The 23,240-nt window shown below is 45.8% G+C and overlaps 1 protein-coding gene across 1 annotated transcript in view; it reads right to left on the bottom strand.

The window, feature by feature from the left end:
• The window catches only part of LOC309390955 (histidine--tRNA ligase, cytoplasmic-like), an 83,971-nt gene continuing 60,731 nt past the window's right edge, over positions 1-23,240 (bottom strand). The window contains exons 9-13 of the mRNA XM_081950905.1: positions 20,696-20,823; positions 20,375-20,617; positions 16,037-16,153; positions 4,322-4,468; positions 1-299 (exon numbers count right to left, since the gene is read on the bottom strand). Of these exons, the coding sequence (XP_081807031.1) occupies positions 240-299; positions 4,322-4,468; positions 16,037-16,153; positions 20,375-20,617; positions 20,696-20,823 (695 nt within the window). The 3' untranslated portion in view covers positions 1-239. The remainder of the gene's footprint in view (positions 300-4,321; positions 4,469-16,036; positions 16,154-20,374; positions 20,618-20,695; positions 20,824-23,240) is intronic.

The following is a 23,240-nucleotide window of genomic DNA, read 5'->3' as shown; positions in this document are numbered from 1 at the left end:
TGGGTTGAAACAAGTTTTATTAATGTCAAATCATAGATTCAGAATGCCAATATTTTAAACGCTGGAACAGTATATTGAAAATACCAGCCTTCATTTGCTTTGAACCACAGTTCCTTACTCTTTAAGACTTAAGGTCTTAAGTAAGATTAAGTGGCTTAAAGAAAAATAAATTACACCTTTGGGGGGAAAAAAACTGATGAAGAATTTTGCTGATCTTTTCAAAGGGAAATCCAATATTTCTAAAGAATATATGTTCGCCTCTTGATTTCTTCCACAAGCTTTCTTCTGCAAATATCTACCTGCAAAGAAAAAGTATGGCTTAAGGTATAAAACAATATACACTATCTCAATACTTTTCTCACTGTACTTTAAAAGTATCACAATGTAACGTTTATATAATGTCCATCATTTCCAAGCATTTTTTAAAATTTTCATGCAGCAAAAGACATGTCAAAAGTGATACAGTTTTAATTACATTTTTGAAAACATGTTCAATGTTGCATTTTAAAGGGGGAGCTGTGCTGGTCTGTGATAGCCAAATATCAGAAGAAACCTGTTAGCATCTTTTCAGACTACCACATCTTATTATAAACAGCTCATGCATCATATATGGAGAGGTATGTTGATTTGGACTGAAACTGGGATGGGGGGATGGAGGGAGAGGAAGAGGGGAAGCCAGAACACAGGGTAGTTAGGCAGGTTATAAGTGTGGTAGATTACAATCAATTAGCAGTTTGTTGGGATCTCCACAAACATAATAGATTTTTAACATATTACAATTGCTGCATAAGCATCTTGTCTCTCCCCCTTCCCAATTTAAACATCAGTTTAAATATCAGTTTAGTCACTCCATGCATATGATGAAGTGAGCTGCAGTTCATAACAATTTATGCCTGTCTAATAAAATTTCTTAGTCTGGAAAGGTACTACCAAGGTTATTCTGATTCAAGGCTTCATGTGTCTCATGAAGAGCTGGTGGATTACTTTTTGTAGAATAAAGTTGTGCAGAAATTTAACACCCACCCTTCTCTTAGAAGAATGAAATATTTTGAGAAATATTAAGACAGATTATTATATTTTCCTGGATGAGAAATGGAGAAACATGCTCTTGGAAAGCAGCCCCCATCTTCCCTAACAGCCCACAGCAGATATCACCACTTAAGAGATAGAGAGATAGCTAGCTCTATTCATAAGCAAATTCCCTGCAGCAAAGTCTGAACCCTGAGGGCTGATTAGCCTTCAGTCACAATAGGAATTGCCCAACAAGCCCCTTCATTGAATCAGCCAAACTTCAACCAAACCTGGGAGTTGAGACAATCTACAGAGCCAACTATGACCCTTACAGCAGCCAATACATGTTCTTACACAGGAACAGGAAGCTCAAGTTCAAAGCCCAAGAGAAGGTATAAAAACCCCTCACTCTCAACTCCATGTGGTCAACTACCCAGAATCACATGTGCTTGGTGGTTCTGGTCATCATTAAACCATCTTTCCAACCAGCCTCCTCTTCCAGTGTCTTTCTCAGCTTGGAACTGAACCAGATGGGTATTTCTTCCAACAGTTGCAAGGATTTAATGCTGCTGCAGTGGTAATAACTTTGTAACTTTTCTTCGAGGTACTACTCTCCCCACCGATTCATCACAGAGGCAATTTTTTTCACCTTTCTTTTCATATGAAGGCTCTTATCTATAAAACATGAAATATGGCAGCACTATAGTTGCCTTTAATCAATATGACTTGTACCTCCTATCTTTGTGTGAAGGTGCATTTTCAATTCATGTGCTGCCACTTCCCAGGGCTTTCAGACTAGGGCAGTATTACTGACAGTGCTTCTATGGTGATGCTTAATTGCAGGAAACTTCTTCCAGATTTGCATGGCCTCACTTTACATCCTGACATTTTTCAAAGGAAGTGAACTCCCCCCTCACCACTACACTGGTGCTACTCTGTGATTGTGACCAAGGGTTTCCTTCCTGCCAATTTTTTAATTGTGCCTTTGAGTGAATGTTGGGAAGTGGTTTGCCTTTGCCTTCTACTTAGGGCTGAGAGAAAGTGACTAGTCCAAAGTTGCCTAGTTGGCTTTCATTTTATTTTCATAAAATGTAATATAATTTTCTATCCTGAACCATTTTATCATAGACCTTCCTTCTTGGCTTTTTGATTGCTTTTTAAAATTTTATAAAGATTTAATCTATATGTGTCTTTTAATTTGTTTAATTTCAGTATACACAGACAAATTCTTTAATTTTACAAGGTAAAGACAAATCACAAATTCATCTGGGAAACTGTAGAAAATGCCCAACCACCCAAAACAAGAATATTCCTAGAATCTTGGCATTCCGATAGATCACCCATTCACAGACATAAAAAGATTAATTTTATTTTAAAGTATTAAAAGAAGAAAGCAAACACAAACCAAAGACAGAAACAAACAGTCTGGAGCAGGGTCCACCAACCTTTCGGACTTCAGTGACCACTAAATTCGTAATTTTAAATCCAGCAGACCACTGAATCCAGCGCTCTCTCCCTCTTATCTCTCCCTCCCTCCCCCCTCTCTTTCTCACACACATCTCTCTCTCTCTCTCTCTCTCTCTCTCTCCGTGTCCCTTTCTCTCATCTCTGTCTCTTCTCTCTCTCTCTCTCTCTCTCTCTCTCTCTCTCTCTTTTTCTCTCTGTATCTCTCTCTCTCTCATTCTGATTATCCAGTGCTCTCTGGGTCTTGTGGGCACTTCTTCGGCCTTTGTTGGTGCTGGACGCACCTCAGTTGCTCCGGGAGATGCACAACCTGCTCTACACTCCAAGACACTGGCCTGACCTGGCCACGACCAATGCTCCACGTTGTAATGAGCTCCGGGAGGGTGAGGGGATGCCATCTCATTGTGAAGCACGCTACATTTAACTCTGCTGTGCAAGGAGCTGCAAGAGCAGTGGGAAGGCCATGGAGGCACCAACAGCAGCAGCAGTGTCTCGGGGCAGAGAGGAAGTCACGTGTCTCCCCAAGCGACCGAGGTGCACGCAGCACCAAAAAGAAAGAAATGCCCACGAGGCCTAGCAAGAGATGAAGCAAGTACAGGGGCGCTTCGCTCCTCCTCTGAAACATGGCGCAAGTCTCCATTCCCCGCCCTTACCTACTCAGGCCAGGCGAGGAGTGACTGGGAAGGGAGGGCGAGGGGTGAAGCCAGCCACTGGTGGGTTCAGCAGACGGAGCCACAGCAGGGGGACAAAACAGCCCCAAGAAAGCAACTCTCCAGCTGGCTGAGCACGCACGCACACACACACACACACACACACACACGTCCTACCTTCCTTTCCAAATAGTGGTGAATACAACCTTGCTTTTTCTCCCTGTGCTGTTTGGAAAGGATCAGAGCACAGCATGTGGGAGGAACTGGTAGGCCAGAAGGAACCTTCCAGAGGGCTAGATGTAGCCCGCAGGGCATAGTTTGGAGAACTAGCTTGACAACAATTTATTTACTTTGAATTATTTAGAAGGGTAGATGAATTGCATCCTGGATAATAAAGGAGGGTTTTTAGAATATTTACCAGAATAATGCTTTTAAAACTTTAAAAAAAATTGTCATCCTTCCCTCTTTCTTGCTTTGTTCTAATTTACTTTGTCTAGTGTCCATTTGCCTAGCCAGTCTCTATACCATCCACTGCTTCTCTGCCCAGTACTATGGTACTATCCTGCCTGCCTACTAGATCTTTTATATTAAGGATTGCTCTTTTTTTAATTGAAAAATTTAAACCCAAACAGCTTGTAAATTAATCTGGATGCAATGTAAATGTCTATAATGTTAGAATAAGAAATAAGACCTTTTTTTAAAGCTAACATTGGAATAGATTAGAAAAATGGGGATAATGTGTTCTAAGCCATCTTATTTTTATTTTATTTTTTCTTATTTTAACAGGTGATTCAGTAATGGAATTCTTCAGCTATGACTGCTTACAAAAATCTAATTTCTGCTTGGAAGGAGAAGCTTGGAATTTTCTTGCAGACCACTGGTTGGTGACTGCTGGATTGGAGCATATCTTATAGCATACTCAGCAATCAACAGTTAAATAAGAGGAACCAGAACAATCAGCCCAGATAATGCAATGAACTGAGCCAGGAAGGTCGATCAGAAATGGGTATTAACTAGCTGTAACAACCCATTAAGATAGTCAGGACAAATCACAGATGATGGTAACCATTTTGGTAATGAAATATCTGCAAGAAGAAAAATAAGCCTACAGATCACAAAGAATATAATTATTCTGCTTTTAGTTGAGTATTTATTCTGATATCAAGGTACAACCCTACAATAAATGGCAGGCATACCTCTTCTCTAGTAATCACATCACGCAATTTGACAACTCCATCTTTTAACTCTTGTTCTCCCAATATAGCAACAAGCGGAATTCCCGTTTCCTCGCAGTACTGCAACTGGTTTAGTAGTTTGGGATTTTTCTTATAAAGTATCTCTGCCTGGAAAAATGTAGAAAAAAGAAAAGAAAAAGTTAGTACATCATGATGGAAACTACCTCTCAGTATTCTGGTTCCAAAAATTCTGTTCCTTGTTGCAGTTTTCTCAGTGCATTAGAATAGAATAGAATTCTTTATTGGCCAAGTGTGATTGGACACACAAGGAATTTGTCTTTGGTGCATATGCTCTCAGCGTATATAAGGAGAATAAAATACATTCATCAAGAATAAAAAGATACAACACAGTGATAGTCAAGGTTACTAATAAGCTATCAAATTGTACTAAGAAACAAATAAAAACAATATAAATTGAAAGATACAAGCAATATGGTTATAATCATAAGTGGGGAGAGATAGATACTAGGAAGGAAGAGAAGAATAATAGTAATACATTCTTAATAATTTATTTACTATTGTGGAAATTAGTTGTTAAGCAGAGTGATGGCATTCGGGAAAAACTGTCCTTGTGTCTAGTTATTCTGGTGTGCAGTGCTCTATAGGGTTGTTTTGAGGGTAGAAGTTGAAACAATTTATGTCTAGGATGTGAGGGCCTCTAGATATTTTCACAGCCCTCTTTTTGATTCATGCAGTATACAGGTCCTCAATGGAAGGCAGATTGGTAGCAGTTGTTTTTTCGGTCATTCTAATTATCTGTTAAAGTCTATGTTTGTCTTGTTTGATTGCAGAGCCAAACCAGGCAGTTATGGAGCTGTTTCTTTTAATTTGACAGGCTTTTTTCTCGAACTCTAAAATGCAGAGATTGTTCCCAAATTGCTAAACTGCAATGGCAAATTTTATGCCAATTAAATGTTAGGCATATCATATGGACAGCAGCTATCCTCATAGGGTACAATTTTTGGATTCCTCTATTCTTTTATTTGATGGTTTGCAAAGGATATTTAATTAAATAATGTTAGGCTCAATCAGTGAACAAGAATTTGATTTTGAATAATCTGTAACATCCCAAAAAGCTTGATCCAATTAAATAAATCCATAACATACAGTATGTGGCAAATCAAAGATTTGCTTAATGGGTAATCTATAAGTAACACTGAAGCACTTGAAATGCTCCGTTTGTATGAGAGGTTAGCTACTATGTATCAGTTTCATAGAAAAACATAAATAGTATGCACAAAATAGACATTTTGTTCCAAACAGACAAGACAAAGAAAACAGCCCCACTCTGAACCTTCCACTGGAATCTCTTAAACATTCAATTTTCCAATAGAATGTTTTTATTTCATTCTTCTGGTTAATGACCACAATAATGTTATTAGATTTGTTTCTATTTCACATAATCCATTATGGTCTATCATAGGAAACTTTTGGGACTTGAAACAAGCCCTTAGGTCATAAAGATAATAAAAATTACTAGGCTCTGTCAAAGTTTTATTCTACAGACTGCCCATTTCAGTAGAATTTGTTAAAGGATTGAAATTTTTAGACAAACTTTAAATAGTAATTTTTTAAATAGTGAAAACAGAAGCAATAGTCAATTGTACTTTTTTGCAACATAATGCATATGTACAGATAGACAATTTTTAGCCCAATAAAGAAGCAACAGCAAGGGATTGACTTCAGCTTCAAAGCCTGAGAATTTCATAGTATGACACATTTGTGCATTTGTCAACTTGCCTACAAAAGTATACACAATACAAGACAGAGCACATGGGGGCAACATTCCATTATAACTCATGAATTCAAACATTGCCACAGTAAAGAATCTATATAAAAAGAGAAAAAGAGTAGTGTCGGTTGCTGTTTTTTAATTTCCCAAATAGCTCAGGTTTAATTTTTCTTCAAATTTCACCCCTCTTCCCAGAAGTAACTGTAGGTTCTTGCTACTTTAGCATACAGAAGAAGTTCAGAGTTTATAGTTACAGGATGCTACTTGTATTACTCTGACCTCTTTTATCTCCCTCAAGGACACCACTGCCTCCTCCCATGAAATAGGTTTTACAAATAGTAACAAACATTAAATCCATACTAGCTATCTATTGGCTATACAGATCTCAAACCCTGTCAAATCCATCTGTGTGCCCAATCACTCTGTTGGAAGTGAGGGGAGGAGGCTTGCTGGCATTTTAGCTTTTTGCTTTTCCTGTAACTGCTTAAGAATTTAGGGAGGGGGAACATCTTCAAAGACAGAAAGGCAGAGCATCTTCGGAGACAAGAGTGAGCTCCCAGCCAGTTTCTCAAGGCTGTCATGCCATGAGGATGAACGTTTATCTCTTTGCATCTCAAAGATTCACAAAACACTTTCACAGCAGTATATTGGTTACTGGTGGACTGGTCAGGAGGGTTGGGCTTGGGGAAACGAAACAATGCTGTTTGCATTGCATGGGCTTTTTCAGATTTCGCCTTGTTCTCCTGCAATCACTTTTCTCTCTAAGTTCCTATTGATTCAATTGAATGGATTAAGAGTCTTGTTTTCCTGAGGGCTAGCTGCAAACTCAGTCAATCAGGAGCAGCTCACTGTCCTACCGTGGGGACTGTGCACATGATATCAGACCAAGGCAGCAACCAGGAGGAAACTCTAGTGCTGGAAGCAAACCTCATCCAGACTCCCCCCAGGCTGGACCTCTCCCAACAGATGGGTCAGAATCTGGAAGACTCATCAAGATCCAGGTGATCCCTGGAGTCAGAAGGAAGGAAGAACCAAAGAGGTGACCATCACCTGAGGCAGACAGTGGCAAAAGAGGCAATTAGAGCTGGAAGAGCTCGATTAATGAGGCAAGCCATGCAGTTCATGATGAAGCCTGAAGTCAAACCCTGAAGTCACACAAAGCACATGCCAAGGCTGCTGCCAGCAAGGCCCAGTGAACCCAAGGAGGAGGACGGAGGGCGAACTTCCGCGTTAGACACCACAGTGGGGGTTTCTCCGACCCCTTACTACCGCATGAGAATTAGGGAGGAGGATGAATGGAAGACTGCATTCAACTGCCTGTAGGGATGCTTCCAATTCAAAGTCCTCCCATTGCCCTTGACAATGTTCATGCAATCAATAAACTAGGTTTTACATGAGCATCTGTATAAAGGAGTACTGGTGTACCTGAATGACATTTTAATTTACACCGAAACAGGCTGAGCATGTGAAATTAGTAAAGGCTGTACTCAAAAAACTACAGGCTGCCAACCTATATGCCAAACTCTCCAAATGTAACTCAAAGGTGCTTTTTTTTCAAGGAAAAAAAAGCACCTCTGGGACAACCATGACTTGGATGACTGAGAATCTACATAGACATTCTCCAAATGTGAGTTTCACCAAAGCAAAATAGACTATTTGGGCTATCACATCTCACATAAAGACATTGACCTGGACGCCAAAAGGTCCAAGCAGTACTAGACTGCGCTCTACTCTGAACCAGGAAGCAGCTACAAAGCTTCCTACATTTTGCTAATTTTTACTGCCAATTCATCCCGTCTTTTGCAGATTGCACTCCCTATCACAAACTTAAGACAAAAGGGGAGGATAAACCTAAACCTAGCTAGCCTCCTGGATGGACTTTGGAATGCCAACCAGCATTTGAGAAACTCAAATGGCTATTTGCAGCTGAACCAGTCCTGAAGCACTCTGACCCAAACACTCCCTTTGTCATCCAGGATGATGCTAGTGACATGGCTGTGGAAGCTGTGCTGCTACAGGAGAACAAGGCTGGCCAGATGCAGCCTTGCGTTTACACTTCCAGGAAACTCTCGGCAACCAAGCAGAGGTGGGCGGTATGGGAAAAGGAGGCTTATGCAGTACATTGGGTACTCCTAACCTGGAGGCATTTCTTTGAGGGAAGCAAGGTGCCTTTCAGAGTTTGGACTGATAACAAGAACCTAGAGACACCAAAAAACCCTTGGAGGCTGTCTCCTAGACAAATGCAATAGGCATAATACTTTAACCACTTCAACTTCACACTGCGCTGCCTCCCAGGAGAAAAGAACTTTCTGGCTGATGCTTTGTCCCAAATGCCTCAATATAATTGCATAAAACAGTAGTAGTCAAACCTCTACTTCAATCGAAGCAATTGGCGGCCCAAGTGACCACCCAGGCACAGGTGAAAGAAAACTGACAAGTTGACAATGAGGTGACGCACTTAAAGCTGCCTTGAAGAACGACAAATGGTTTCAAAGCCATGGAAACATGTGTTCAGTCCTATATATCTAAACTACATGTACCAGAAAGCCAGAGGCTGTAGGTTCTTGGGAAAAGTCATGATTCCAAGTCTGTTGCACAATTTGGCTTCGTAAAAACTCCAATCAAGACAATTTTGGTGACCATCTCTGAAAAAAGACATTGGAGAGCCATGTGGCAAGTTGCTTCATTTGGGCCTCTGCCAGGCGTAGACAAGGGAAAACACTGGACTCCTTCAAACAGTAGTGGAGCCATCAGCACTCTGGAAAGAGATCTCTATGGACTTTATTATGGACTTTCCAAAAAGCCCTTAGAATACTGTTATACGGGTGACAATTGATCTATTTTCTAAACAAGTGCATTTTGTCCCGTCAGAAGTTTCCCTCAGCATGGGGGTTGGCCAAAATGCTTGGTCTATAAACTACACAGAGCCCCCCAATGCATTATCTTAGACGAGGGTGCAATTCACCTCTATGTTTTGGAGGAAATTCCTTAACTGATCAGAGACTGAGTTCAAGTCACCATCCTCAAACTAATGGAAGGTATGAATGTTTGAATTCAGTACTTGAACAATATCTTACATCAATTATCAGCAAGATAACTGCAAAATACATGACTGTTAGTAAAAAGAATTCTGAGTCTGGAGGACGCTTTTGTGGATTATAAGAAGCAGGCCGACAAGAAGTGTGCAGAACCCGCACTGTTTTAAGATTGGCAACCGTGTCTATCTTTTCATCCACTTCCTGCAATCTCTAAAACCATCAAAAAAGTGGCACCTAATTTGGCCCTTCCAAATTAAGTGCATTATTAAACCTGTGACTGTAGAATTAGATTGCCCAAGTCCCTTTGACGGGTTCACCACGTTTCATTGTAGTTTATTTAAGCATGAGATTACTTCTCCTCTTAGACCTGAACTTCCACCAACCCCAGAACCTTTAATGGTAGAAGGGGAGCAGCACTTTGAAATCAGAGAATTCTTAGACTCCCCTAGATATAGGGGAACCCTTCAGTATTTGGTGGCATGAAGGTTTTCCCGATAGTTCAGAATGAATAGGTTGACCATTGCCTTGTTAGGGCCTCTAGACTTACTAAACACTTCCACAATCACTACATGGACAAACTCAAATAGCATGCCTTTCATTTTTTATTTTGTCTCTCCATGTTTGTTTTGTTCTGTTCTCCAGGACTAACATCGTTGTTCGGGGGGTGGGGGTGGGTGGAAGCATGTCAGATCCACCTGCATGTCTTGCCATTATGTTGAAAGTGTGTGAGGGGGGAGAAGAGGCTTGCTGGCATTTTAGCTTGCTTTTGCTACAACCGCTTGGGAATTTTGGGAGAGGAGCATCTTCAAAGACAGAAAAAAAGGGGGGGGGGCGTCTTCAGAGACAAGAGTGAGGTCTCTCCCAGCCAGTTTCTCAAAGCCATCATGCCCTGAGGGTGAACTGTTATTCTTTGCACCTCAAAGATTAAAACAACTTCATGGCAGAATATTGGTTACTGGTGGACTGGTCAGGGGGGTTGGGCTTGGAGAAATGAAAGATCAACTGAAACATTTATTCTGAGCTGGAATGTTTTAGAAACCTTCTTCCTAGGGTAGGTGAATGTATTCTCTACTGATGAAACACACCAACTAAACTTCAAACAATCAAATAACAAATGTATGCTATTTTATGGTTATCCTCACACAGGTAGCCCTTGAGATACGACTCTAATGGAGCCTGCCTATTATGGTACTATTACAGGTTGTGATGATCATTAGGTGAAGCATCTCACCTAATGACCATCCCATCCCTGCGCTCCCCAATGAATCATTAAATGAATGCCTGGGTTATTAAATGGAGTGTGGGATGCCTCCTGGGTGGAGGAGATCCTTGGAGACCTAGCACAGGTCCACCTGTCCTGACAATCAAGGTGTCCCACACTGCCTGAGATGCTATGTGCTCTATTTCCCACACACAACATTGGGTCCCAACAGCCCTTTTCCCACTCTCATTGGGTCCCGAGGCTTGTGGCCTAATTCACCTCAGGCCAAAGACCCCCATGGTGAGTTTTGGATCCCGTTGCAACCAGTACACTGTGTGGGGCTGGCCGTCCACCTTGGGCATGCGCGCTGCACACTCACCACCCTGTGATGCTCCAGCTGCTCGGCAGAAGTCGCACGTGCGCAAATGGCCCAGTTGGCTTAAATACAGGTAAGGAACAGGGCGGGTGGGTGGGACCTCTAAAACACTGTTCTTGTACAGTGGCCGCTGCTCCCAGCTGCCACAGGTACGCCCGTACTGGGGCGTACCACCCGGAACCCACCACTGAAACACCCTCCTCCTCACCTTTTGAAGACCTTTGAGGCCATCCAAAGTTTGGAATGGATTGCTTCTTTGTGTAGCCACATGGGAGGTTCTGGAACAAGGGACAAACTGTTTCACCTTGCTGCCTTAATGAGGTCTGCACAGCACCGCAGAAGCTTTCTACAGTGTTCAGAAGCTTCTGCAGTAATGTGTAGACCCTGTTAAGGCAGTAAAATGAATGAGTTTGTCTGGCAGCTGCCACTTTCTCCCTGCCTATGAGCAGGTGTGACACAATGGCAGCTGCCTTGGGGTTGTCTCTGCACAGCTCAGGGACACATGCCTCTGCTTGCCTTCCCCAACAAGGTCCAGAGAGCTTCAAAAAGTGAATGTGATGGGTGATAGGCATGTGGGGACCAGGTACAAGTGCTATAGGGTCCTGGCGAGGTGGGATAGGCGGGAGAAGTGGAGGGGCACTGCAGCATCCCTGTGGTCAGTTGTAAGGGTGAATGACCACAGGGGCACTGCAGCCCTTGTAACTTTGAAACAGGGTCGTGTGTAATTTTGGAGTGTCTGTTGTAACTTTGAATGTTCGTTAAGTGACCTGTTGTATCTCAAGGACTATCTGGCGTGCTGGCCGGGGCGCTGGTCGAAAAGCCGGGGAACCGCTGCGTTTTGTGGAAGAGCAAAGTGAAGCGGCTGGTGGAGGGGGAGCTGAGTAAAGCACACCGGAGCAAAGCAGACTGGAATGGCAAGCCTGAAAATCAATGTCGGAGGTGAGGATTACCCTGGCAATCCACATAGCTCAGGCGGCGGGGGGTTTTGGCGTTGGCGGCGGCTGGGAGGCTGTTGGAGACGCTGAGCGCCACACCCTCTAGTCGCCATGACCCCCCCTGGTTCTTCAGGGGAGTCGTAAGACGAAAACGAAGAACGAGGTCTGGGGGGGCTAGAGAGTGCTGCCATTGTAGGAGGTTTGGAAAGCCTCAGGAAACCATGGCGGGCTCGGTTTTGAGAACAATAGCCCCCAGGAAGATGAGCTGCAGGGCTCCCGAGGAGGCAAATGTCCATTTTTTCCTGGGCCTGGTCATGGAGGAGAGATACCAGGGGGTTAGGTGGACATTTGCTGAAGGCGTGACTTTTTCCCTTCCACCCTTATTGAGTACTGACTCCCTTGCCATAACTTCAAACTTCAAATTTCATCTATTTTTTCTATCATCGTGTCTATGGCTTTGCCTTTTAACATCTTGCTTTATCGACTCCTATACCATCTCGAGATCCTCCCTAGAGAAATCCAGCTAGTCGACTAGCCCACCAACTTACCCTTTCCACCCAGGGTAAGGACAATTCTACGACAAACCATGATCCATCTTCAGCACCTGTAATTAACCTTGCCCCTATGTTTTAACTGTATGATTTTATATGATTCTCACGCACACGAGGTCTGATCTACTGCGGCTGCGGGAGTCCCCCCTCTCGCAGGTTTGGCCTCCGGCCCTGTCGAGGGCCCACCTTGAGGACGGGTTTATTAACCCAGAGAGGTGGAGGAAGCGTAAATTAAGGGGTTTTTTAATTAATCGTTTTTTAAGAATTTGTAGGGGCTCCAGGGTTGGGGGGTGGGTAGATCAGGTCAGGAGTGATGATAGAGCCAGGCCACCAGGTGTGGTCGAGAGAGGAGGGAGTGGAAGGGGGGAGGAGAGGGAAGATATCATTCCAATACAGGGCTTTTTGATACCAACAGTCGTAGGGAGGGGCAGGTGCGAGGACAGATTAAGAACCCGTAGTCGGTTGGGAGACCGTGGTTGTTGGTCACACCCGGTCGCTTGTACCAACCCCCGCACACTAGGTGGTCAGGATCTACAGACCCAGGGCCTGAGGCTGTTGTTATGCAATGTGAGGTCCGTTGTCAATAAGGCCCCCCTCATCAATGATCTAATTCTGGAGGGGGAGCCGGACCTCGCAGGAATAACTGAGACCTGGTTGGGCCACGAGGGAGGTCTACCCCTCGTGGAAATGTGCCCACCAGGTTATCGAGCATTCCACCAGCCTCGGGCCCAGGGAAGGGGCGGTGGGGTAGCAGTGATTATCCGGGAAGACTTAGAGCCGAGGGAGTCCACTGTGCCGCAGACATCCGGATGTGAGTCCCTTGTCGTGAGGTGGGGCCCAGGGAGACAGCTGGGCCTGCTGATAGTATACCTGGCTCCTCACTATACATCAGCGACCCTGCCTGAACTCCTCGAGCTGATCGCATCGGTGGCGGTTGAGACCCCCAAACTTCTAGTGATGGGGGATTTCAACCTGCCGTCGGTGGGAGAAGCGTCCGAGGGGGTTCGGGAGTTCATGGCTTCCATGACAGCCATGGACCTGACTCAACTGATTCAGGGGCCTACACACGAGGGAGGCCACACACTGGACCTCGTTTTTGTCTCTGGCCAGTGGATGAGTGATCTGGGAATAGGGGATTTAACTATCACTCCCCTGTCATGGTCAGATCACTCACTTCTCCGACTTGACTTCCCTGGTGCTACCCCCCGCTGTGGGGAGGTGGAGCCGGAAGATATTACATGGTTCCGCCCCAAGCGCCTGATGGAACCAGATAAGTTCCAGATGGAGCTTGGGCCACCTCCTGTAGACCTGACCCGCCCCCGGGTAGAGGACCTGGTAGCCGCATGGAATAATGCGACTGCCGGGGCCCTAGACCGAGTGGCGCCTTTGCGGCCTCTCCTGCGGCAACGAACCACCCTGGCCCCTTGGTTTACCGAGGAGCTAAGGGTGATGAAACGCCACAAGAGACGCCTAGAGAGTTGTTGGAGATCCTCCCGCTCCGAATTTGATCGAGCACAGGTACGAACCCACTTAAGGACGTACCTTGTGGCATTGAGAGCGGCCAAACGTCGACATTGTGCCGCTCTTATTGCATCCGCAGATAACCGCCCTGCCGCCCTGTTCCGGGTGACCCGCTCCCTGCTGTTTCAGAGGCCGCGGGAAGCCCCTTTACAGGGCAGGGCAGAGGAAGTTGGGAAATATCGGCAGGATAAAATCGCTCAAATCCGGAGGGAATGGGTCCCTTTCAGTGGTCTAGTGGAGACCTCCGAGGCGAGTCTTGAGAGACCACTCTGGGAGGAGTTTGACTCGGTTGCCATCGAGGATTTGGACAGGTTACGTGGACGTCTGCGACCTACCACATGTTTATTGGACCCGTGCCCCTCCTGGCTTGTACTGGCATCCTGGGAGGTTACACGCGACTGGCGCCTGGGCCTAGTGAATGCTTCGTTGGGCGAGGGGTCTCTGCCGGTCGCCTTGAAAGAGGCGGTGGTGAGACCCTTACTCAAGAAGCCTTCCCTGGACCCAATGGAGCTAGCCAATTATCGTCCTGTCTCCAACCTTCCCTTTTTAGCGAAGGTTGTAGAGAGTGTGGTGGCCTATCAGTTTCCACGACATCTGGAGGAAAATGATTATCTAGACCCGCGCCAGTCCAGCTTCCGACCCGGGCACAGCACGGAGACGGCCTTGGTCGCGTTGGTTGATGATCTCTGGAGGGCCAGAGATAGGGGTTGTTCCTCTGTCCTGGTCCTATTAGACCTCTCGGCGGCTTTTGATACCATCGACCATGGTATCCTGTTGCATCGGCTGGAGGGGTTGGGGGTTCGGGGCACCGTTTTACGGTGGTTCGGCCCGTACCTCTCCGGCCGGACGTAACGTGTGTTGGCAGGGGAGCAGAGATCGACCCTGAGCCCCCTCACTTGTGGGGTGCCACAGGGGTCGGTCCTCTCGCCACTCCTTTTCAACACATATATGAAGCCACTGGGCGAGATCATTCGTGGTTTCGGGGTGGGATATCATCTGTACGCTGATGATACTCAGCTGTACATCTCCACCCCGAACCACCCCAACGAGGCCATCGAAATGATGTCCCGGTGCTTGGAAGCCGTACGGGTCTGGATGGATGATAACCGACTCAAACTCAACCCCTCCAAGACGGAGTGGCTGTGGCTTCCGGCCCCACGGTTCAACCAGTTGCTTCCATCTCTGGCCATCGGGGGCGTGCAACTGACCCCCATGGAGCGGGCGCGCAATTTGGGCGTCCTCCTGGATGCCCGGCTGTCCATGGATGACCATGTAACAGCCGTGGCAAGGGGGGCGTTCCACCAGGTCCGCCTGGTGCGCCAATTGCGCCCCCTATTGGACCGGGATGCCTTACGCACAGTCACTCATGCGCTGGTGACGTCTCGCCTAGACTACTGCAATGCTCTCTACATGGGGCTTCCCTTGAGATGCACTCGGAGACTGCAGTTGGTCCAGAATGCGGCCGCGCGGGTGATTATGGGGAGTACCAGATACTCCCATGTAACACCTCTCCTGCGCGAGCTGCACTGGCTTCCTGTGGTCTATCGGGTGCGTTTCAAGGTTTTGATTACGATCTTTAAAGCGCTCCATGGCACAGGACCTAGTTACCTGTGGGATCGCATCCTGCCCCATACATCCCTGCGACCAATCCGCTCGCACAGAGAGGGACTTCTCCAGGTGCCGTCCACTAAACAGTGTCGGGGGGCGACACCTAGGAGCAGAGCCTTCTCTGTGATGGGCCCAGCCCTGTGGAATGACCTCCCCCTTGACATCAGGATTACCTCCGATCTCCGCTCCTTCCGTGTAAAGCTCAAGACCCACCTTTTCTAATTAGCTGGCCTGGCTCAACCATAGTTTTATCCCATTGCTCCTGACAATCTTTTTAAATTTGTAATTTTAACTGAGGGTATTTTAATTGTTAATTTTAATTTTATTATTACTATTGTATGCATTTAACGATTGTTACCTCCTCCGGGTACGTGTATGTGTTTGTATGTATGTGTATATGTATTGTATGTATATGTATATATGTATGGGTTTTTTATTGTACGCCGCCCCGAGTCCTTTTGGAGAGGGAGCGGCTAAGAAATTAAATTTATTCTATTTTTTATTCTGTTGTATTAGCCGAGAAGCTAAATATCTGTTGCATTATAAGATGATCAAGTTGACACACTTAATTGGGCCAAATTATCAAGTTTTAAATAGATCTATATTATTGAAGAGCTATATTGCATCAGGCAGGCTTAGAATTCTTTGTGACCAAACTCAGGTTTAGCCTAGAATTCTAATTATTGGCTTGACCCAGATATGATTAAGATGCACCTTAATTCCTGAATCCCACAACTCGGACACAAGCTTTAGTCTTTCTTCAAGAAGTTTCTTTTGAGCAGATGCTACAAGCACCTGGGTCGCTGTTGTTCGGATTTTCTCTTCAGAAGCCTGATGGAGAAAAAAAGTTGAGGAGAGAGAGATTTATAGAAATACAATAAGAATATTACTGCAATTCATACATGCAACTCAGGTTTAAATTACTATGATTGCTCCCATCATATTGATGTTCCATATAAACCTGGCTCCATATAAACCTGGCTCCATATATGGTTCTATATTGATGAACCATATAAACCTGGCTTGTCTCCCAGCCGCCGGTGCACATGCATGCCAGAAACCGGAAGATCATCTTCCTGGCATGTGCATGTGCACTGGGCGGCTGCTCTTCTGGTTTCCGGCACTCCCGTGTTACAATAATGTTAGCTTCTGTTCTCATGATTATTTTTTTCAATTTCAATTTTATTTGATTTCTAGACCGCCCCCTCTCCCCGAAGGGACTCGGGGCGGTGTATAGGAACCACATTAAAAACCATATACATAATAAATACCCTTAAAATCAAATTAAACCCTGAGCCCTGTACAAATTGATAAAAATTAAAACTCGGCCTAAAACCAACCCATAGAATTTAAAAATGCAGACTTGAGGTGGGTAAGCTGGGAATAGGCCAGGCCGGCTGAATTGAACAGGAGGGTTTTAAGCTTCTTACGGAAGGAGCGGAGGTCTGTAGTTGTTCTGATATCAGGGGGGAGGTCATTCCAGAGGGTCGGGCCCATCACAGAGAAGGCCCTTCCCCTGGGTGTCGCCCGCTGGCACAGCCTAGTGGACGGCACTCGGAGAAGTCCCTCTCTGTGTGAGCGGATCGGCCGAAGGGATGTATGGGGCAGGATACGATCCCGCAAATACCTAGGTCCTGTGCCATGGAGCGCTTTAAAGATGATAATCAACACCTTGAAACACACCCGAAAAGCCACAGGTAGCCAGTGCAGCCCGCGCAGGAGAGGTGTTACGTGGGAGTACCTAGCGACTCCTGAAACTGCCCGCGCGGCCGCATTCTGAACCAACTGCAGCCTTCGGGTGCATCTCAAGGGGAGCCCCATGTAGAGAGCGTTACAGTAGTCCAGCCGGGACGTCACAAGTGCATGGGTGACTGTGCGGAGGGCGGTCCGGTCCAATAGGGGACGCAATTGGCGCACCAGGCGAACCTGGTGAAACGCCCCCCTTGCCACGGCTGTCACATGGTCATCCATTGACAGCCGGGCATCTAGGAGGACGCCCAGATTGCGTACCCGATCCACGGGGGCCAGATGTTCGTCCCCAATGGCCAGTGATAGAGTCAACTGGTTGAACCGGGGTGCCGGTAGCCACAGCCACTCCGTCTTGGACGGGTTGAGCTTGATTCTGTTACTTCCCATCCAGATCCGTACGGCCTCCAGACACCGGGACATCACTTCGACGACATCGTTGGGGTGGTTTGGGGTAGAGATAGCCCCCCTGTCAACACAAATTGCGCTCGGCAAGAGAGGTAGGAGGAGAACCACCGCAGAACGGTGCCCCTCACCCCCAGCCCCTCCAGTCGGTGCAATAGGATACCATGGTCGATGGTATCAAAAGCCACCAAGAGGTCTAATAGGACCAAGATGGAGGAGTAACCCCCATCTCTGGCCCTCCAGAGATCATCTACCAACGCGACCAAAGCTGTCTCCGTGCTATGGCTGGGCCGGAAACCGGACTGGCGCGGGTCCAGATAATCAATTTCCTCCAGGTGGCGTGGGAACTGTTGTGCCACCACACTCTCTACAACCTTCACCAGGAAGCAAATGTTGGAGACAGGACGGTAGTTGGCTAACATAGCTGGGTCCAGGGAAGGCTTCTTGAGTAGGGGCCTCACCACCGCCTCTTTTAGGACGGTCGGCAAGAGCCCCTCTCTCAAAGAAGCGTTGACTAACTCCTGGAGCCAGCCTCGTGTGACCTCCCAGGAAGCCAGTATAAGCCAGGAGGGACACGGGTCCAATAAACATGTGGTGGCTCGCAGTCGCCCACGCAACCTGTCCATATCATTGGAAGTAACAGAGTCAAACTCCTCCCAGAGTGGAACCTCAAGATCCACCTCCGACGTCCCCCCTAGACCACTAGAGGGGACCCACTCGCTGCGAATCTGAGCGATTTTGTCCTGCAGATACTCCCCAAACTCCTCTGCTCTACCCTGCAAAGGGGCTTCCCGCGGCCTCTGTTGGAGGAGGGAGCGGGTCACCCTAAACAGGGCGGCAGGGCGGTTATCTGCGGACGCAATAAGAGTGGCACAATACTGACGCTTGGCCACTCTTAAAGCCACAAGATAAGTCCTCAAATAGGCTCTCACCTGTGATCGGTCAGATTCAGAGCGTGACGATCTCCATCTGCTCTCTAGGCGTCTCTTGCGGCGCTTCATCACTCTCAGCTCCTCGGTGAACCAAGGGGCCTGGGTGGATCGCTGCCGCAAGAGAGGCCGCAAGGGCGCAACCCGGTCCAAGGCCCCGGCGGCCGCACTGTTCCATGCAGCCACTAGGTCCTCCATCCGGGTATGGGTCAGGGCTACAGGAAATGGCCCAAGCTCCGTCTGGAACCTATCAGGTTCCATCAGGCGACTGGGGCGGAACTATCTAGGACATTCCGGTTCCGCCTCCCCGCGATGGGGAGTAGCGGCTGGGAAGTCGAGCCGGAGAAGTGAGTGATCTGACCATGACAGGGGTGTAATGACTAAATCCCCTATTCCTAGATCACTCCTCCACTGGCCAGAGACAAAGATAAGGTCCAGTGTGTGACCAGCCTCGTGTGTGGGGCCCTGAATTACTTGGGTCAGGTCCATGGCTGTCATGGAGGCCATGAACTCCCGGGCTGCCTCGGATGTTTCCCCTACCGATGGCAAGTTAAAGTCCCCCATGACCAACAGCCTGGGGGTCTCAACCGCCATCTCGGCGATCACCTCGAGGAGCTCGGGCAGGGCTGCTGATGCATAGCGAGGAGCCAAGTATACAATCAGCAAGCCCAACTGTCTCCCTGGGCCCCATTTCACGCACAGGGACTCACAACCGGTTATCTGTGGCACAGTGGACTCTCTCGGCTCAAGGCCTTCCCTTATGATGACCGCTACCCCACCACCCCTGCCAAGGGCCCATGGCTGATGAAATGCGCGGTAACCTGGCGGGCACATTTCCACGAGGGGGAGACCTCCCTCGTGGCCCAGCCAGGTCTCCGTTATCCCTGCCAGGTCCGACTCCCCCTCCGAGACCAGGTCGTTAATGAGATTATGTTTGTTTTGCTACTGGGATGGGACTGCTTAACAAAGGGAAGGAATTCTTTTTCTCCACAAAGAATGTTGACTTTTCAGATTCCTTTTTAGGAGGTGCTTTGCTCTTAGCCCTCAATTTCCTGCCTGGATTAAAAAAAAGTTCCTATCCTCCTTGTTTCCTCCCTATCTTCTTATACTCTGTTATTGTCTCGTTCTTCAATTCAGTTCAGTTCAGTTCAATGTGTTGGTTAAAGCCCTAATGTTATGTAATGTCTGAGGGACAGCCTTTTCCAGAGGAAATCTACCCATTCCACCAGGCCACACAGGGTGGGTCCCTTTCCTTAAATCTTATCTTAGTAAGAGCTAAGAAGCACACTTTCTTTTTAGCTTCCCTTGCCTTATGAAACATCCTTTCCCCTGAAATATGTCTGCTTAATACAGCCTACTCACATAATCTTACTAATAGGAGTTTTTGTTATATTTTTAATGTTATGTTCCGACCAGCCAGGACAGAATTGTGGCAGCATAAGTCTTTTATGTCTGTAGTGTGTGTGTGTGTGTGTGTGTGTGTGTGTGTGTGTGTGTGTGTGTTTATCTATCTGAATAGATAGTACACATTTGGTCATCTGACATGGTATGATGACCGTTGTAGAAGTGGCGTCATGGAGGGATAGTCATTTACAGAACATCAATTTCACTGAATGCAAATTAGTAATGATGAGGGACAAACAATCTGATTGCAAATCAGATCCAGAACTCAATACACAAAACATGAATTTGGACTAAGTTTTCTGAGACAAAAGAATTCATAAATGGTAAAGAACACAGAAGCGAGAAAAACACTAGAGGAGATGTGGAGAAAATTTTGAGAAGGAAACATCTTATTTTCCTGACACTGACCATTTCATTTCTGTTCTCTCATCAGAACAGATAACTGACCTGGGATATACTTGACCAGAGGTTAGAATATTTTGACTTCAAACATTTTATCCACTTCTAGAAAATCTAATCTAATCAGAGAGAAGCTTTCAAGTAAAAAAAAAAAGTAAACAATCTTTACCTCCATTTTTTGTTCCATAATGGAAAAGACCCGTTCAATGCCAATGCTGACTCCAACACAAGGCACTTTCCGACCCTTGGGATCAAACATCCCTACTAACCCATCATAACGGCCACCTCCAGCAACACTGCCAACACCAACAGATTCCTCTACATGATCATTTGGTTCCTTGAGAAGGATAGCCTCATATATTACTCCAGTGTAGTAATCCAAACCACGAGCCAGACTTAGATCAAAGGAAAACTGTAAAACAATTTAAAACCCTCATTAACAAACAGACTCAGCTCAATGTAATTAGAAGAAGAAATAATAGAATTTTACCTGATCTGAAATGCCAAAAATATCCAAATATTTGAATAGCTGTTTTACTTCCTCAAGCCCTTCCCGAGCTAGTTTATTTTGTGACAGCTTTGGATCTTGGAGCAATTGTTCAATTAAACTGAGTCCACCTGTAGAAATAAGACATGTAGGATTGATGCCTGTATGAAGGATTCAGCAGCAGTACTAAACTTTTATCCTTTCATTCATCTCTCTTTTGTTTCTTCTATTTCTCATACAGCGCAATTTCATTTCTTCTAAAACTGGAATAGTCATGTGAAATAAAGTACATTTTCTGTTGTTGCTCCCCATCAATCTGGGAAGGGTAATAAGGCCATTTCCAAACAATTCAAAGTCCATTATTCTAAAGCAAGGAAGTTTATTTACAAGCAGAAAATATTCATGACAGTTGCCAATGTTCCCAGCAGTGGATGTCCCAGCAAATTCACCCCAAGGAAGAAACAGACATTGCGATCTCTGGAACTTTAAAATATATTGCTCACTTAGCTTTCGTTAGCCACTGCTAACATCATCAGAGTGTAAAAACTATTAAAGAGATATCTGCCTTTATACACTATTAATCAATTTGGCCATTGCCCGCTGATATGCCCATCCACCCGCCTCCCACCTGTAACTAGCTTTGTTGTTTTTACATCAGGCATTGGGCTGCTCATCCTCAGGGAATAATGCTGAGCTGTCTGATGTTGCTTTAACAGCATTCTCTCTGGCTTCCTCTCACACTTCCCGCTCTTCACCTCACAGCCACATCTGATATATTAACCAGCTTAATTTGTTGTTTTGCCTGTGATCTTGTAACTGGCCAGACTTGTTCCTCATTGTTCATATCTATTACAGCTTGTGACAATTCTGGCGGGCTCCTTGGCATTCAACATGAGCTGGCATGTCCAAAGGGGTGTGTGTGCCATCGATCTCTACTCCCGGATAGAAGTTGGTCTCTGCTCATCCTTCAGGATCTTTCTTGGTGCCTCAATGCTTGGTAAGTGGGTAGCAGGTAGCAGGTCGATGTGCCTATTGATGGAGTTATTGTTGGAAAACGAGGCTTTTTTCAGTAGGCACCCCCCTTTTATTGCATCATGGGTAATAACTTCTGGCTCTTGAAAATTGAACATGTGATTGTGCTCTTTCATATGTGTCCAGATCTGAGAGCGCTGTTCTTTGCGCCGGACAGCCACTTCATGTTCATGCACTCTAGTCGGTAGCCGCTTAGCTATTTCCCCTACATAGTTACTTGCACAGTTGCTGCAGTTAATATGGTAAATCACTGAGGATGCCTCTTCTTTGGGTAATGTTCTTTTGGGCGCATCAATCTCATTCTCAGTGTTTGATCTGGTTTATGCATCTCCTTGACTGCATGGAAAGGATGCATGCAGCAGTTTTGGATAACCCCCCCTTATATATGGGATCACCCTCCACGTAGATATTCCACTTCCGGAGTAGCACAAGTATTAAGTTAAAGGTCAAAGTTCATGACAGCTCAATTAGAAAAAGATTGAACAAGTATTGTTTGTTTGGAAGGTTTGCCTCTTATCTCTAAACAGAACATAGCAGCATAGATTAGGTTTGCCAAGTTGCATCTGAACAAATCACATGATTTCTGGAACACTGCCCTTTGGACAGATGAGACCAAAGTGGAGATGTCTGGCCATAATCACAGTGCCACGTTTGGCAAAAACTAAATACACCATATCAGCACAAACCAGTGGTTGGTTGCAGGCAGTACGCCCCAGTATGGGTGTACCAGATCCTGCCCGGAGCACCGGGTACCATTCCGGTACGGTGCTCCGGAGGGCCCACCCGCGCTACTTACCGTGTTTTAAAGCTGTTGGCGCTGCACAACACTCCGCTGAACAGCTGGAGCGTGTTGGAGGCTTGCGGAAGTGTCATTTGTCGCTATAACACATGCATGCGCTGCGTGCATGTAGGTGACACTGGGGCCATTCCAACCGAATCCGCAACCCACCACTGGCACAAACATCTCATAAACTTTAAGCTCGGTGGTGGAGAAGGGCTTATTTTTCAGCCATAGGACCTGGGCACCTTGCCGTCATTGAGTCGACCATGAATTCCTCTGTATACCAAAGTATTGTAGAGTGAAATATGAGGCCACCTCTCTGACAGCTAAAGCTTGGTTAACATTGGGATGTGCAACAGAACAATGATCTCAAACACAAACTAATATATCTATATGTATTGTTATCATTATTAATCATTATTTAACTATAGCTATCGTCACTTCATTTTATACATACTACTAGTAAACTAAATTTAACTTAGTTTTTATTATACATTTTCATTGCATCAACCTGTATCTCTCCAGCAATAGTACGGTCTTATATCTCTTGCCATTTGTAGCATTAATGTTCTAGTTATTTTCTTAATAAATCTTGTACAAACCTCCCTTGGCAACATGTTGTTCCTTTCGTGTCTCATAAATGCTCGAAACCCAGCATCTGCTCTTTCCATCAGCTTATCTTTGGTTATCACTGGTGCTTCTGTCAAGATTTCTTTCCTTATCTCCATCAATTTT

This window comes from Natrix helvetica (assembly GCF_964273705.1).
Source record: "Natrix helvetica genome assembly, chromosome: 4".
NCBI classification, from domain to species: Eukaryota; Metazoa; Chordata; class Lepidosauria; order Squamata; family Natricidae; genus Natrix; species Natrix helvetica.
The sequence above is the reverse complement of the archived record's forward strand: the minus strand, read 5'-3'. Positions and strand labels throughout refer to the sequence as shown.